Source organism: Hakea prostrata, chromosome 1, assembly GCF_041222555.1.
Source record: "Hakea prostrata isolate BN-2017 chromosome 1, UWA_Hpros_2, whole genome shotgun sequence".
Taxonomy (NCBI): Eukaryota; Viridiplantae; Streptophyta; class Magnoliopsida; order Proteales; family Proteaceae; genus Hakea; species Hakea prostrata.
Genome location: NC_142600.1, coordinates 2,368,857 through 2,383,831, shown reverse-complemented (window position 1 = coordinate 2,383,831; position 14,975 = coordinate 2,368,857). Strand labels below are relative to the sequence as shown.

The 14,975-nt window shown below is 35.1% G+C and overlaps 2 protein-coding genes across 2 annotated transcripts; both read left to right on the top strand.

Moving 5' to 3' along the window:
* Nucleotides 1–1,770: 1,770 nt before the first annotated feature.
* On the top strand, nt 1,771–5,407 carry LOC149026604 (laccase-14-like). Its single transcript, XM_089154518.1, has 6 exons — nt 1,771–1,980; nt 2,201–2,352; nt 2,471–2,715; nt 2,830–2,958; nt 3,968–4,906; nt 5,008–5,407. The coding sequence occupies exons 1-6, from the start codon at nt 1,876–1,878 to the stop codon at nt 5,136–5,138; spliced, it is 1,701 nt and encodes a 566-aa protein (XP_089010644.1). The 5' UTR covers nt 1,771–1,875; the 3' UTR covers nt 5,139–5,407.
* Nucleotides 5,408–8,985: 3,578 nt separating this feature from the next.
* Nucleotides 8,986–12,330, top strand: LOC149026603 (laccase-14-like). The gene is made up of 6 exons (XM_089154517.1): nt 8,986–9,244; nt 9,415–9,566; nt 9,681–9,925; nt 10,048–10,176; nt 10,459–11,403; nt 11,517–12,330. The coding sequence occupies exons 1-6, from the start codon at nt 9,065–9,067 to the stop codon at nt 11,645–11,647; spliced, it is 1,782 nt and encodes a 593-aa protein (XP_089010643.1). The 5' UTR covers nt 8,986–9,064; the 3' UTR covers nt 11,648–12,330.
* The last annotated feature ends 2,645 nt before the right edge of the window (nt 12,331–14,975 follow it).

Genomic DNA, 14,975 nt, shown 5'->3' with positions numbered 1-14,975 from the left:
CTTTCTATAACACAGGTTAAGGAAAACTTGGGAAAAAAATCTTCTTCACAAATAGGTACTTATTCTCTTTCTCAAATTTTTTTTTTATTATTCGTTATTTGATTTTACATTCTTTATTTCTTCTACAATTTTTGTTATTTGATTTTATATTGTAAATAAAACATCCACAATTAATAAGGTAACTTAGTACCATTGGTTTGCATCTCTTATCTAAAAAATTTTTGGTTTGCATCTGACTTTTAGGGTTGAAGTCATGTGTTTTTTTTGTGGTACTGATGTTTTAATTTACATATATCTTGTTGGAAAAAATATCATTATCAATAATTTATCTTTTTTTTATCAAATATGTGTAGGCCCCACAAAATATATGTGACTTATTCATTAATATAATAAAATAGTTCATAGGTGGGACCCCCAATGGATCTTATAAGGGCCCACACAATATATGTGGCAAAAAAGCATTTGTGCTTATCCAATCTAGACTTCTATTCTTCGGTCCCTCCAATATTGAATCCTGGCACCTTTACATGCTCTCTCACTATCTTTGATATGTGAAAAATAATATGAATCAAATTTTCAATGCTCAAGAATTTTGCAACAAAGAACCATCGAAGGGTTGAAACTTCGAGATGTCAATAGGGCTTAAGGCCATTGTTTGCCATTGTTTGAGGGGGAAAGAAAAAAAGAGAAATCAAATCACTTGAGACCCTAGAAAAAGTCCAGAATCAGATTCATTCAAATCAATCCTATTCGACTAGAGCTGTATTTCTTAGTTTCCATGCTTTAGTCTTCTGCATGTGTACAAAATTTGAGCCTCATTTGATCGTCTACATGTGAGTTTAAGATTTGGAAATTTTAGGAGATGATAAAGACGCAATTTACTGAGTGAAGTCGATTTAAAGGTTTTTTTATGGCTTGGGGGGGGGGGGGGGTTAGAGAAGTCGATTTGAAGTCTTACTGTTTGATATCTTGCAATTTTGTCTGGGAAGTCTAAGGCAGTAGTAGATTTCTTAGCCTCGATCGGAAAGCAAAGTCTATTTCGGATTTGATTGTTTGTCATATTTCCTCTCTCTGGTTGTAGGATATTTGCGCTTTTGTAACCTCGGCTGGTTTTGCTTAAAAAAAATTCTGAATTAGTTCATTTTAAATCTTCATTTTTGTCAAAACTGGTTCACTAGTCAAAGTTTGTCTCTACTCACGCAATCAATGGCTGGCAACAGTGAGACAATCTTAGTTCACACATGAATGTTTAATTTAAAAGAACCTTCAAAGATGATTCAATTTTTTTTGATAAAAATTCAAAAAACGTTAAGAGCTAGAGTTGGGAGACTCTCCCCGCGAGGGTGGAGGATAGTACTCCTTTCATATTCTTTCATCACATATTTATGAAGGTGATCTACCTCAAACCAAACATTTAAACACAAACCTCCTCGTTAATGTGTAATAAAAGAATATATAAAAAGTATTTTGCAAATAGGGGATCTAGATCACCAACTTGTTATCGCCTTGAAAGAAAACTTCTATGGTCATTTAGAGTCTTGAGTCCATAAGCAACCAGCTTTGGGAGCTATAGAAAATGTTTACCACAAAAAAGATAGCCATACAGACATTAATGCGAAAAGTATGGAATTTAAATGTTCATTCAAGTTTCACTCTTTCTGAAAAGGACAAGCACTAATTAGGTTTTATTATTTTCTTTGTAAATCTAAACGTTGGTTTATCATTGCTTCTCACTTACCACATGTAGAATGCAAACGTCGGTCACCCAAGAGAAGAACTCTATAAAATCCCATTCTACAAGTTGATTCAGAAAGCATAGGTGGAAAGCCAAAAAGGAGAGCTAGCTCTTGCCTGCAGCTTCAGTTTCAGATCAAAATGGATCTACCAAAAAACAAGGGTCTAATGTTGGAGCTTTTGGGGCTTGTGTTGCTCGCACTGTTCTCCCTGACTCTGGGAGAAACCTACCACTTCAACTGGAACGTAAGTTCGTGATTGCTCATCTCAGCTTCTAATCCTCAGGCTCCCTGGTTCATGCATGCATGCTGTTTTAGGCTTCTAGCCACTCTCTCTCTCTCTCTCTCTCTCTCTCATACACACACAAAGAAGACTAAACATGAACGATTTTTGTGGTTTTCCTTTGAGGTTTATAATCCAAGATCTCAAAGTTCATATGTTTGTTTTGTGTTTGACATGGTGACAGATCACTAATGCATCATACACCAGATTGAACAGCACAAAGAAGATTTTAACCGTGAATGGGCTATTTCCGGGCCCGGCTATTCATGTTCGCAGAGGAGATAGAGTTTACATCAATGTTGCCAACCACGAAACCTATAATATCACTCTTCACTGGTAATGTTTCTCTTTCTCTGCTAACTCACTCTTAATTTGCTTATTATTATTATCAGAATTGCCTATCAGCTTCTTATACATATATGGGTGGTTAACATTGCTGGGCTGATCATGGCAGGCATGGAGTGAAACAGCCGAGGAATCCATGGTCGGATGGTCCAAATTACATAACACAGTGCCCAATCCAAGCTGGGGCGAACTACACATATGAGATCAACTTCACCACAGAAGAAGGAACCCTTTGGTGGCACGCCCACAGCGACTGGTCAAGAGCCACAGTCCATGGCCCTATTTTCATCTACCCCAAGCGTGGAGATTCCTACCCTTTCACCAAGCCTTACTCTGAAGTCCCCATTATTCTTGGTATGTTCATTATTTGAAGAACAAACACACACAGACGAGAATAAAACCAAATTAATCATGTCTGACTTAACTAGTAGCTTAATTGGTTTATATCTTTTTCTGGCAAATCAATAGGAAACTGGTACAAAGGAGATGTGATGGAGATAATTGAAGAAGCCCTTGCAGGCGGAGGAGAACCAAACGCATCAGATGCTTATACCATTAATGGACAACCAGGAGATCTCTACACAGCCTCCGAAGCAGGTAACTCACAATTAACTGTGCCGGAGTTTAGAGATATTTTTAAAACTAACTTTGGCTTTTGCCATATTTCAATAGTGGCATATTTGGTTGTGCAGAGATTCCAATGAGAAAAACACTGGGCAAGGAATTTTCTCTTGTGATCAAACCAAAATCTATATAACCAAATTTATCATTATTGAAACGGATTTATATGGACTAAAGACTAAAACCCAAACTGTTAAGACTGTCTTAACTCAAAACCCAGAATAAGAAAATATGAATTATTGGGGATGGGAATGAATAAACTAATTTCTTTTTCGGGTAATGTGAAATGAATAAACTAATTAAGGTTAGGTTTTGTTTGATTCATACATCAACGAAGAAAGCTCAATAATTCCGCATGGATGAACAAATTCCTGTTTACCCATTTAAGTATTTGCTTTAGTTAGGAATTTAATACTATTTAAAAATTCTTCATTTTAAAGTGGAAGTAAGACCATACATTATAATACTCCTCAACCTCTTAGGTGGTCTTGCACTTAATTTATATTTATTAGGAGTCTCGTGAACTGAATATAATTCTTTTTAGACACTAGCCACAGGCCCCCACAGCATGTTATTTTATGGAATAAATTTAAAATGAGGAGATTAAAAGCTAAATCAAACATAATCTTCTAAAATCGTGGATGAAAGGGGAAAAACTAATCTAGAGTTTGGCATCAGGTAGAGGTATCTGCTTTTCTTGTACCTCTCTACCACACATTAGGAAGAGTCCGTTTTACTGTTATGTGATTCAAAACCATAAGGGGCATATTACTTATTCATTTATTTTACTCAAAAACCCATAAAGTGTAGTGGCAAAAAATCTATCTTAAAATGATAGAAAGAAAAAACATATAATTAAAGTAGATTCGAGTACATGCTTAGTGGTTAAAAATAAAATTTTAATATTTGAAAACAGGATAAAAGAGGCCCAAAGCAATATGTAATATGGTGTTCATAACCTTTAATCATTGTATTGTGGTTGCAGGAACTTTTAAGATGCTGGTGCAGAAAGGCAAGACCTATCTTCTTCGTATAATAAATGCTGGGATGAATCAAGATATGTTCTTCGCTGTTGCTAACCATTCTCTAACAGTGGTTGGATCAGATGGAAGCTACCTTAAACCAGTAACAGTAGATTATATGATGATAACCCCAGGTCAAACCATGGATTGCCTCTTGAAAGCTAACCAAACGCTTAGTCACTATTACATGGCAGCCAAACCTTATGCCGAGCTTGGTTATGATAACACCACCACCACAGCAATCATACAGTACAATGGCACCTATACCCCTCCATCAACTCCCTTCTTCCCAATCCTTCCTGAATATAATAATGACACTGATGCAGCAACCAACTACACTAAACTTCTCAGAAGCTTAGCAAGTAAAAAGCACCCAGTTGATGTTCCTCAATCTTTCGATGTCAGAATATACACAACCATATCTGTTAACACATTGCCTTGTGCCAATAACTCCTGTGATGGACCTGATGGGTCAAGACTTTCTAGTAGCATGAACAACATCAGTTTCAGAGAACCATCGATTAACATACTTCTGGCTTATTATAAAAAGATTGAGAATGTTTATAATACAACTTTTCCTGATGACCCACCTTACTATTTCAACTTCACAGCAGATGAGATACCGTCTAATCTTTCAACACCCAAGGTGGGTACTAGGGTGAAGATGATAGACTTCAACTCAACTGTTGAGATTGTATTCCAAGGGACAAACTTGAATACAGGAGAAAACCATCCAATGCATCTTCATGGGTATAGCTTTTATTGGGTCGGATCGGGATTTGGAAACTTCAACAAGACCTCGGATCCCAAAACATATAACTTGGTTGATCCACCTGAAATTAACACAGTTGGAGTTCCAACAAAAGGGTGGGCTGCTGTCAGATTCCGAGCAGACAATCCTGGTAAGTTTGATTTATTTAACTTAATTTGTCAAAGTCTAGTGGCCGGGATTCTTAATTTCTTTGCTAATCTGATGATCGAGTTAATTAATTAACCTTGTCAGGAGTGTGGTTCATGCACTGTCATTTGGAGCGGCATGCAAGCTGGGGTATGAACACAGTACTGATAGTGAAGAATGGTAAAACAAGACTAACGAGTATGAGAAGGAAACCTCGACATATGCCTCCTTGCTGAGATTCTTTATCGTTTTAGTGGCAGCAGCAGCTAGACGTACGTCGGTGTTGGACACAAGGCTCGTTAATCTATTAAGTTCATATAAATTTTTGTTTGCGTGACATGCCAGATAATGGTTAATTGAACCAGTGATTCCCTTTCTTTTCTTTTTTTTTTTTTTTTCGGTAAGATTGAAACAGTGATTCCTTACAACTTAGTATAATGGAGTTTGTATTTGTGTTAATTTTGAGTTTCTTGCCATCTCCAAAAATATTTGCTTAAATGTAGAAGTCCTAATTTTTGTGTGTTTTTTTATTTTTAAGTTTTTTAATTTTATAATGATAAGTGTTTATTTTTTTTATTGGAAATGTGATAGCTGAATGGACGTGTGAATATGTTAACTAAACGGTTCTAAATATATGCCATTAGATTTATTAACAAAATTTGAATCGTCCAATAAAATTCATATTTTTCTTTTTCATTATTTATGGGTTAGTTAAGTTAACCTTCTATCACTTGTTAAGTAACATCTTTTCTTCTCCCTCTATTCCTTATAATAGAGTGAAACAAACTCTCTTAATTGACCATATAAACATCTAATATGAATATATGAAATAATGAAATCACAAATTTCACACTAAAAGGCTCTAGATAATAATTTCTTCAACTGAGATATTTTCACCATACATTCCCTCACCAAAGAAAATCAGAAATGAAAAAAAAAAAAAAAAAAAAAAAAGAAGAAGTAAATAAGAGAACATAGAAATACCTAAAGAATTCTCTTTTAGAATAATGGGATGATCGAGAGGGTTTGTGAATGAGACGATAGAAAAGGAAGTACCTGTCACTTCTTCGAGACGACAACAAAAAGAAGTATTGGAATTATAGGGTTTTCAGTGATCTCCTAGCTTGATGAACATAGGTGAAAGGGTTTTCAGAGCCAAAGAAGGCGAGGAAGAAGAAATCGTTCTACCTCCCCCGGTATTGGTTCCTACTACCCTAAATATGGGGATGATATTTTATTGAAGGATTTAAATTTAGTTTTACAAATCTGACAGTAAATATTTAGAGTTGTTCATCTAACCTATTTACACGTTCGTTCAGCTACACTTTAGCATTTTTTTTATTTTTTTCCAACCCTAATGTAATGGGCCCAATCAAATCCATCCAAGCTTGCCATGTATTGGGTTCTCATCTCCACACCTTGGGCTTTCATGGGTCCGGCCAACACAGATACATCCCTCTTTTATCGCCCAGATGCACAAAGCCCAATTTTTCTGCTCATCTACATGGATGACATTCTGGTCCTTGGTCCTTCTGCACCAGCTATACAAGCTCTCTCTCTCTCTCTCTTCTCAATACATTTTTGGGTATTGACTTAACGCCCAATGGGCTTCTCATGTCTGAATACATTTTTTATATTCTCCAGCGGGCCCATATGACTGAGTGTAAACAAGCTTTGTCAATTTTTATCCTCCCTAACTCAGGCCCATTGGCTTGCACTGACGCGAGTATTGGCTTTATTTGAAAGGTACTCTCTCGCATGGGCTACAAGTTTGTCGCTGGTGTGTTCATGATAAGTATATAATTTATCTATTGATCGGATAGAACTCATGGTGATTATTTTATAAATAAAAAAATACTTCGAAAATCAATTATTTAAGAAACAAATTAATCAACGTTCAATCAAATACGCATATGTCAGACTTTGATCAATAGATGGAAATTAAGACAGTTCTAGAGCCTGTCACGATCAATAACTTTGATCTATATCTCTATAAGTATATATTGAGAGATACACTTCATCCACCACAACTACCTCTATGTGATATATTATTATGTGCAAACAGACAAAAGCCATTAGAAATTTTGGTCATATTCTATTATTACTTAGAAAATTATGTGTCTCTATCCGTTAATCATTGGCATAGAAATGAAGCTACGTAATTCAGTAGTAATATTTTTTAGAAAAAAAAAATAATTACTACTGCTTTATTGTATAATAGTTTAAATATAATTTTTAAAAGTTATTAATTAAAATTTTTATTTTTTCTATAATTACAAATTCCTCCCCCCACCGTTTTGTTAGATAATTCATGGCATGGAATCTTTAATTTTTTTAAAAAATCCTAAAATATTCCTAGAGTGTCTTTCTACTTATTTATCCTATTATCCAATTACAGTACTACCCTTAGTTAACTATAGGGAAGAAAAAAATTAGTCTTAAATCCATTTTTCTCAAAAGATTTATAATTACTGCCTATTTATTAAGATGGCTGAAATATCCTTTAATTTAAACTCTATTTTCAAAGTTGAACACTAAATCTGAAATTATAATTTTACTCCCACTCCTTGACAGAAATCACCCACCGCTCACACTCCCACTCGTAAAACCACCCACCACTTGACAAAAAAATAAAAATAAAACAATATATCGACGAAGGTGTGGAATCTAGTGCAAAATAAAAATGGAGAAGAATTTTCATTATTTTCCCAAAGATTGTGTCAGGTTTTCTTCTTTAGGTCCGCAAGCAAAATCAGGCCTAGCTAGCCATGCAGGTCCAACTTATATGTGAAAGGCTTGAGAGTTGATTAGTTCATTCAAAATCTCCAGGCCTCCAGGGTTATAATGAATCCTGACCGACTGCAACATTAAATCATGTCTCGAGGATTAGATTTTTGAAGTTGGCAAAGGCTAATCAATTGCCAATCCTATATGGGAAAACAATATCCCTTAAGAGCATCGCCTCTATTTCACTCTGGTTTAGCTTCACCCTGGTTTTGAACAATTTACAGAACTGACATTGACTATATAAGGATGTGATTCTAATTACTTTTTATACTCATTAAATGTTCAATCATGTTTAAGCTCATGTATTAAGCTTACATAAATGTCTTGTACGACGGTTTTTTTTTTTTTTTTGGTGGTTTTTCTTGGTTGCTGACAGTAAGTCAGTAAGTGATTTCTAGCAATGTGATGGAAGAAGGGTGAAGGGGAAATTCCTTCAATCAGTGGTATAGTTGTTTGAAAATTGAATATGCGGGTAGAATTGTACTTTTTTTCTTATTTTAAGATAAAGATATTATGGTTCTTTCATGTTTTTGATAACATGTTAATTTCATAAGTGAGGACAATATAGATATTACAAATTCAATCTTAACAGCTGCTTAGGATGGATAGAAGTGAGGGGGCAAGTAATAATTTCACAAAGAACGAAATTTGATTAGTGATAAAACTATAATATGAGGGAAAATTAATAAAAGTCTACCATTTAGAACACACAGCTTAATTAAATGGAAAAAAAAAAAAACACATATATAAAATGAAAATCATAATCTGACAGCTTGTCAATCATTTTTCTTGTTTATAAACAAAACTTTCTAGCTATCTCATTCATTTACGCCAAAGGAACAGAAAAAAAGAATTCCGGTTTTTATGGTGGTATTGTTTTTGTATCTTTATCTTCTTTTTTTATCATTTAAAACCATTTAAGACATTTTCAGTGACACAATCATGAGAGTCAAATTTATACATTAGACGCTTCATGCATTTAAAAAAAAACAATTTGCTAACAATTCATTGGAAATTGCGAAAATGGGTATCTATCAAATGCAAATTGAAGTACTTTAAAATTCTAATAATTTGAGTTATATTATCATTTTTTGCACGCAAGGAAGAGAATTCGATCAGAGTTGTTTCTTTTGAAAAATTTTATACTATTTCTATTATTATTATTATTATTATTATTATTTTTTTGGATAAACGACTATTTCTATTATTTGAAGTCATAGCTAGAAAACCTTTCTAGCAAGCAAGGGTGGCACATCAATTATTCATGTTGTAGCTTGGCTTGATATACATGATTTGCAATATGAATATTTTTCAACATAATAGGCCTTCTACTTGACTCAAGTGATCCTGCAATATTCAATGTTGCTAGCTTCAAATGATTAGATTAACCTTACACTCTTATAAAACCCTAACAAAGATCAAGATCCCTTGCATGCTTCATTGCTCGATCAATATGGAGCTAAGAAAGGTGGGTCTGATCTTGGAGCTTTTTGGGGTTGTGTTGTTGGAACTCCTGTGCCCGTGTCTAGGGGAAACCTACCATTATAAGTGGAATGTAAGTTTATCAGTTCTCTCAACTTAGAAAAGAAAAAAGAAGAAAAAAGTTTATCAGTTCTCATGTTAGATTCTATTATCTGAATAGGCTAAAGCTGTCAGTTCCTAATATGCTATTCTAAGGTATTAATTAACTTACATTTTGTTTCTCTATTGTTGTGGTTGTCGTAGATCACTTTAGCTTCCTACACCAGACTGAATGCTTCAAAGGAAATATTGACGGTGAATGGCCTATTTCCAGGACCAGCTTTGCATGTCTGCAAAGGAGATAGAGTGTTCATAGACGTTGTCAACCATGGGAACTACAACATCACCCTACATTGGTATATACGCTTCTCTCTCTCTCTCTCTCTCTCTTCTGCTTAATTTGGAAGAAATTTGTATTCATGTCTCACATGCCAAATGGGAATAGTAACATGAAATGAATGGCAAGACAGGCATGGAGTGAAACAGCCGAGGAATCCATGGTCCGATGGTCCAGAGTACGTAACGCAGTGCCCAATTCAAGTAGGGGCGAACTTCACATATGAGATAAACTTCACCACCGAGGAAGGAACCCTTTGGTGGCACGCCCACAGCGACTGGTCAAGAGCAACAGTCCATGGTGCCATCTTCATATATCCCAAGCGTGGAGCTTCGTACCCTTTCACCAAACCCTACTCTCAAGTCCCCATTATTCTTGGTATGTTCAGATCGAGCACACACAGAGATTACTAGAATAAGATGATTATATATATCTTTGACGCGAATGTTCAAGTTTAATACCCTATATATCTGTTGCTGGCCTGTTGGGAAAATTTACAGGAAACTGGTACAAAGGGGACGTGATGGAGATAATTAAAACAGCCCTTCTGCTTGGAGGAGAACCAAATCAATCAGATGCTCATACCATTAATGGTCAACCAGGAGATCTCCTGCCAAGCTCCAAAGCAGGTAACTTTATATATACACACTAGAAATTATATATAAATTTATAAACCATGAAAATTCGGAAACCCATGTAGTCAAATCTGTTCACAGGCCATGTATTCGGTATTCCTGTGGCCAATATAAATATTATCTCGTTGGGAATGGATTAAAAACAAACCCATAATTTTTATTCCATCACATCCAAAACAACTAACCCAACAAATTTATTTTCCCCCTTATTTAATATTGGGAACACATTCACACGCACTTTTTAATAAATCATTGATGGAACTGAGGTGGTTGCAGGAACTTTCAAGATACTGGTGAAGAAAGGCAAAACCTATCTTCTTCGCATAATCAATGCCGGGATGAATGAGGATATGTTCTTTGGCGTAGCTAACCATTCGCTAACAGTGGTTGGATCCGATGGAAGTTATCTAAAGCCCATAACAACAGACTACATCATGATAACCCCAGGCCAAACCATGGATTGCCTCTTGAAAGCTGACCAAATCCCTAGTCATTATTACATGGGCGCCAAGGCATACTCTGGCGGAGATTTTGTCGGCTATGATAACTCCACAGCCACAGCAATCATACAATACAATGGCACCTACAACCCTCCATCAACCCCCTTCTCCCCAAATCTTCCTGATGTTAAGGATACTAATGCAGCAACTAACTACACAAGTCGCCTTAGAAGCTTAGCCAGTAAAGACCACCCAGTTGATGTCCCAAAATCTTATGATATCAGAGTTTACACAACCATCTCTATGAACACATTGCCTTGTGTCAACAACTCTTGTGATGGACCTAATGGGGCACGACTCTCTTCAAGCATGAACAACATCAGTTTTAGAAACCCATCCATCGACATACTTCAGGCGTATTATAAGAGGATCAAAGGTGTTTATAAAACTAATTTTCCTAATGAACCACCAAACTATTACAACTTCACAGCAGACCAGTTTCCATCTAATCTTTCAACCCCCATGGTGGGTACCAAGGTGAAGGTAGTAAAGTTCAACTCAACAGTGGAGATTGTGTTCCAAGGGACAAACTTGTATTCAGGAGAGAATCATCCAATGCACCTTCATGGGTATAGCTTCTATTGGGTTGGATCGGGATTTGGAAACTTTAACAAGACCACGGATCCCAAAACGTACAACTTGGTTAATCCCCCAGAAATCAATACTGTTGGAGTTCCTAAGAATGGATGGGCTGCCATCAGATTCCTAGCAGACAACCCTGGTAATTAATTAATTGAAGTTTGATTTATATAACTCTGTCACCATTGACTTAAATCTAGCTAGCTAGTGTGATTCATTCACTTTTGTGCTAATTCGATGAGTTAATCTTTTCAGGAGTGTGGTTCATCCACTGTCATTTGGAAAGACATACAAGCTGGGGTATGAACACGGTACTAATAGTGAAGAATGGTAAAACAAGACTAACAAGTATGCGAAGGAAACCTCGCTATGTGCCTCCCTGTTGAGATGGACACAAGGCTTTGTCCATCCGTTTCTACCGGTATATATCCTTTTTGTGGGACATTTGGAATGGTGGTTAAAAATCTAGAGCAAATTACATATAGACTCCTGAATTGCAATTAATAATATCTATTATCCTTGAAAATAAATCTATTACAAATGTACTTCTACTGTTAAGATGATAATGTATAACTAAACAAATATTTGAAATACTAATTTTATTCTTCTTTCTTCAGGTAGTTCTTACCATACAAATTTTACCCTGTTTTATTTTAGAGTACCAATTTTCCCTACTAATTAAGTTGCAGATAATTTCATTACAAGGTTTTTGAATGAATTTGATTGATTTGGTTCAAGATAAGCCGGTAATGGTTCGGTTTGGATCGAGTTAAGCGGGTTCCTTTTACTCAATCTGCACATGTTTCATTCTAAGGAATACAATTATTTGAATCCTCACTGATGCAATCTTAACAGTGCATCCACCATGTAGGACACACCAGCCTTGGTGAGATCACCAGAAGATACCCTCTAAGATTCTGTCTCAGCCATGAAAGATTATTATTATTTCTTTTTTTGGGGTGTAAGACCATGAATGATAAAATTACTGAACATATCCATCTTACGAACACAGAAAAAGAAACAGTTAGCACAGTGAGCCCTCTCCACAAGCCCAAGTTTTGGAAAGAACTGGGAATTTTGTGTATAGAGGAAGATGATCAGGCTTCTTTGGTTTTCCAATTTTCTGTATACTTGAGTCAATTATCAAGCCAAATAAGAAAAAAGAATTCTTCTTCATTCCCTTCAAATTTTGTCTTTCATATTCTTTGTTTGTTAAATTACAGAATTCCAATTGCTTCATCCACTTGACCCAACTACTCATATTGGTTTGTTTTTGCAAAAAGTGAATAAGGTGATTAGGTACATTTGAATCAAATGAAAATTTTGAAGTCGGTTCCACTTATCTCAATCTATGAATTAATATTACTTCAAATGCAAAATTTATAGGTTTTAAAATAAATTTTCAATGTTTTCTTGAAGGTAGTAAAATAGGTTGTGAAATGCCATTGGAAGATTTTTCCAATTTTTTTTTAAGCAAATAATATGACATGCAAATTTCGAGAGCAACTTTCTGAATCTCACGTGACTAACTAGTTTGGGGAGTAGTTCATATTATAGATTTTATTGGTAATAATATTGCTTCTTCATTATTATTTTATAGGCGAGAATCCCTCTCCACTTGATGTTGCTGTTGCTTTTATTATTATTATTATTATTTTTTTGGTAAGAAATTTTTATTAATTGAAAGAAAGAAAAAACAACCCGCAAAACAGCCTAGGCAACTGGAGAGTATAACTCCTGAAGCCAAGGAATGGAAATAGCCTAAAACGCCGTACACGGGATCGACAGGGCCTTCCTTGCAAAAGCATCCGCAAATGCGTTTATCGCTTTTGGAATAAAACAAAAGGAACATGAGAGGAAAGATGAACTTAACTCCCTAATATTCTCCACCAGAGGAGCTAAGCATATGGGAGGAGAGCTAAAAGCATTGTTTATGTATTGGACCAGTATTTTACAATCAGACTCTATCAGAAGATGATTACAGTCTTCTGAAAGAACAAATATCAATCCAACTCTCATAGCTAGAGTTTCCCCTTCCACCACTGAGTTGCATAGCACCGGTTCAGAGTCTACTGTTGCTTTTATTAGTAGTATGTACTGCATGATTGCTTGAGTATCATATTTCACTTCATTGAAGTAATTCCACGTGGTCTTATCCTTAGGCACATGAATTGCGCATTTGAGAGGACTTAAAAGTTTGGTGGTATTTTTCTTACCGTTATCACTTGCCGAACTTTTAAGCAGGAACAAAACAAAACAATTCCATTAATAGTATAGAAAAAAATACTATTATCCATGACATGTCGGTTTGCAAATGAACAAACCCATGCCAAAATGTCTTTGATTGGATCCTAATAAGTTAAAATCTGTCAGATTTTATGTTGTATTCATAAAATACTTATAAGAAGACCTCTCTAAATTAAAAACATGAAAAACAACTGGTTCAGGGACCTTGGTTTAGTTCTGGGCATTTTATCCGTAGTACTATCAAACAAAACACTTTAACCATTTTTTTTTTTATGGTAAAAAAATAAAAATAAAAAAAACACTTTAACCATTAAAATTCAACAGTCGTGCTTGCACATGCAAACTCTAATAATTGTACAATTTTGTCAAGAAAAGTGTGTTGCAGTGGCTACTAGCCACTAGTCTAGTCCCTACCAGAAAAATGAATCGTAGGCTTCATCATGACCAGAACACCTCTGCTTGCTGTCTTGCACATGCAAATTTTATTAATTGTAAAACATATGTTGTAGCTTAATTTTTGGTTGAAATTTTCCGTTGAAATGATCAGTTTGAAATCTTGGTTTAAAATTTTTCAAACGAAAGCGTTTGAAAAACAGGGAGGAAAAGTTTCGGTCCATTTTATCATTGGAAAAAATTATTTAACCTTAACTTCCGGCTTTGCTTACTAAGCAATTGAATAATATGTTACATAAAAAATTAAAAAAAATAATATATATTGCATAAACAAAAAAAAAAAAAAAACAAAAGCAAAAACATGCACCGTAGATAGTTTAATTTAATGAGAAAAAGCTAAAAACTCAGTCCTCTACACATGCTGCATGTTAAAGAAGAAAAAACTAAAACTGAAAACCAAAAAGTTGCAGTGCTTTTGGTTATTTAATCTGTTTCGATCTCCATTCAAAATCATCAAATGATCTTAACGTACAGTAAATTAAGTGATTTTCGTGCGTGTTTAAAACGTTGGGTTTTTTATAAAGCGGCTTCACATTAAAGCTGTGAAGTCATACAGAAACAGCTACCCAAAATTTTCCATTATTGTGGTGTGTGGGGTCTAGTAGTGTCACCTCAAGTAACCGACAAACTCTTTCTCTCTTTTGTGTTTTGTCTCAAAGTGATGAAAATTCCTTATTGATAATATTTTTTAATATGATTTTTGGAGGAATGCCAATGGTTTTTATCCTTTTAGAATCAATCAATCAAAAAATAAATAAATAAATTCATGAAGGAATTGATGAATGGTTCGAAGGCAGATGAACTGGACCTGGCCAAAAATATTATACAAGTTTGCAAGAAATTGTATGTTTGATGAAAGTTTACCGATTGGTAGATGAAAAAGCATGTTTTCCAATCTGTCATTCTATTTGCATCGGCCATCAATTCATTTCTGTTGTTGTTGGGGGGGGAAAAATTCAATTAATTTCTGTTGTTGGGGGAAAAAATTGAGGTAAACTGTTAACTGATCAATAG

Excerpts from the sequence above, each read along its gene's own strand:
- LOC149026604 (XM_089154518.1), top strand. The coding sequence starts at position 1,876 with ATGGATCTACCAAAAAACAAGGGTCTAATGTTGGAGCTTTTGGGGCTT. Across the intron at positions 2,353-2,470 it reads TATAATATCACTCTTCACTG|GCATGGAGTGAAACAGCCGA; the intron begins GTAATGTTTCTC and ends TGATCATGGCAG. Across the intron at positions 4,907-5,007 it reads ATTCCGAGCAGACAATCCTG|GAGTGTGGTTCATGCACTGT; the intron begins GTAAGTTTGATT and ends TAACCTTGTCAG.
- LOC149026603 (XM_089154517.1), top strand. The coding sequence starts at position 9,065 with ATGATTAGATTAACCTTACACTCTTATAAAACCCTAACAAAGATCAAG. Across the intron at positions 9,245-9,414 it reads CCTACCATTATAAGTGGAAT|ATCACTTTAGCTTCCTACAC; the intron begins GTAAGTTTATCA and ends TGGTTGTCGTAG. Across the intron at positions 9,926-10,047 it reads TCAAGTCCCCATTATTCTTG|GAAACTGGTACAAAGGGGAC; the intron begins GTATGTTCAGAT and ends GAAAATTTACAG.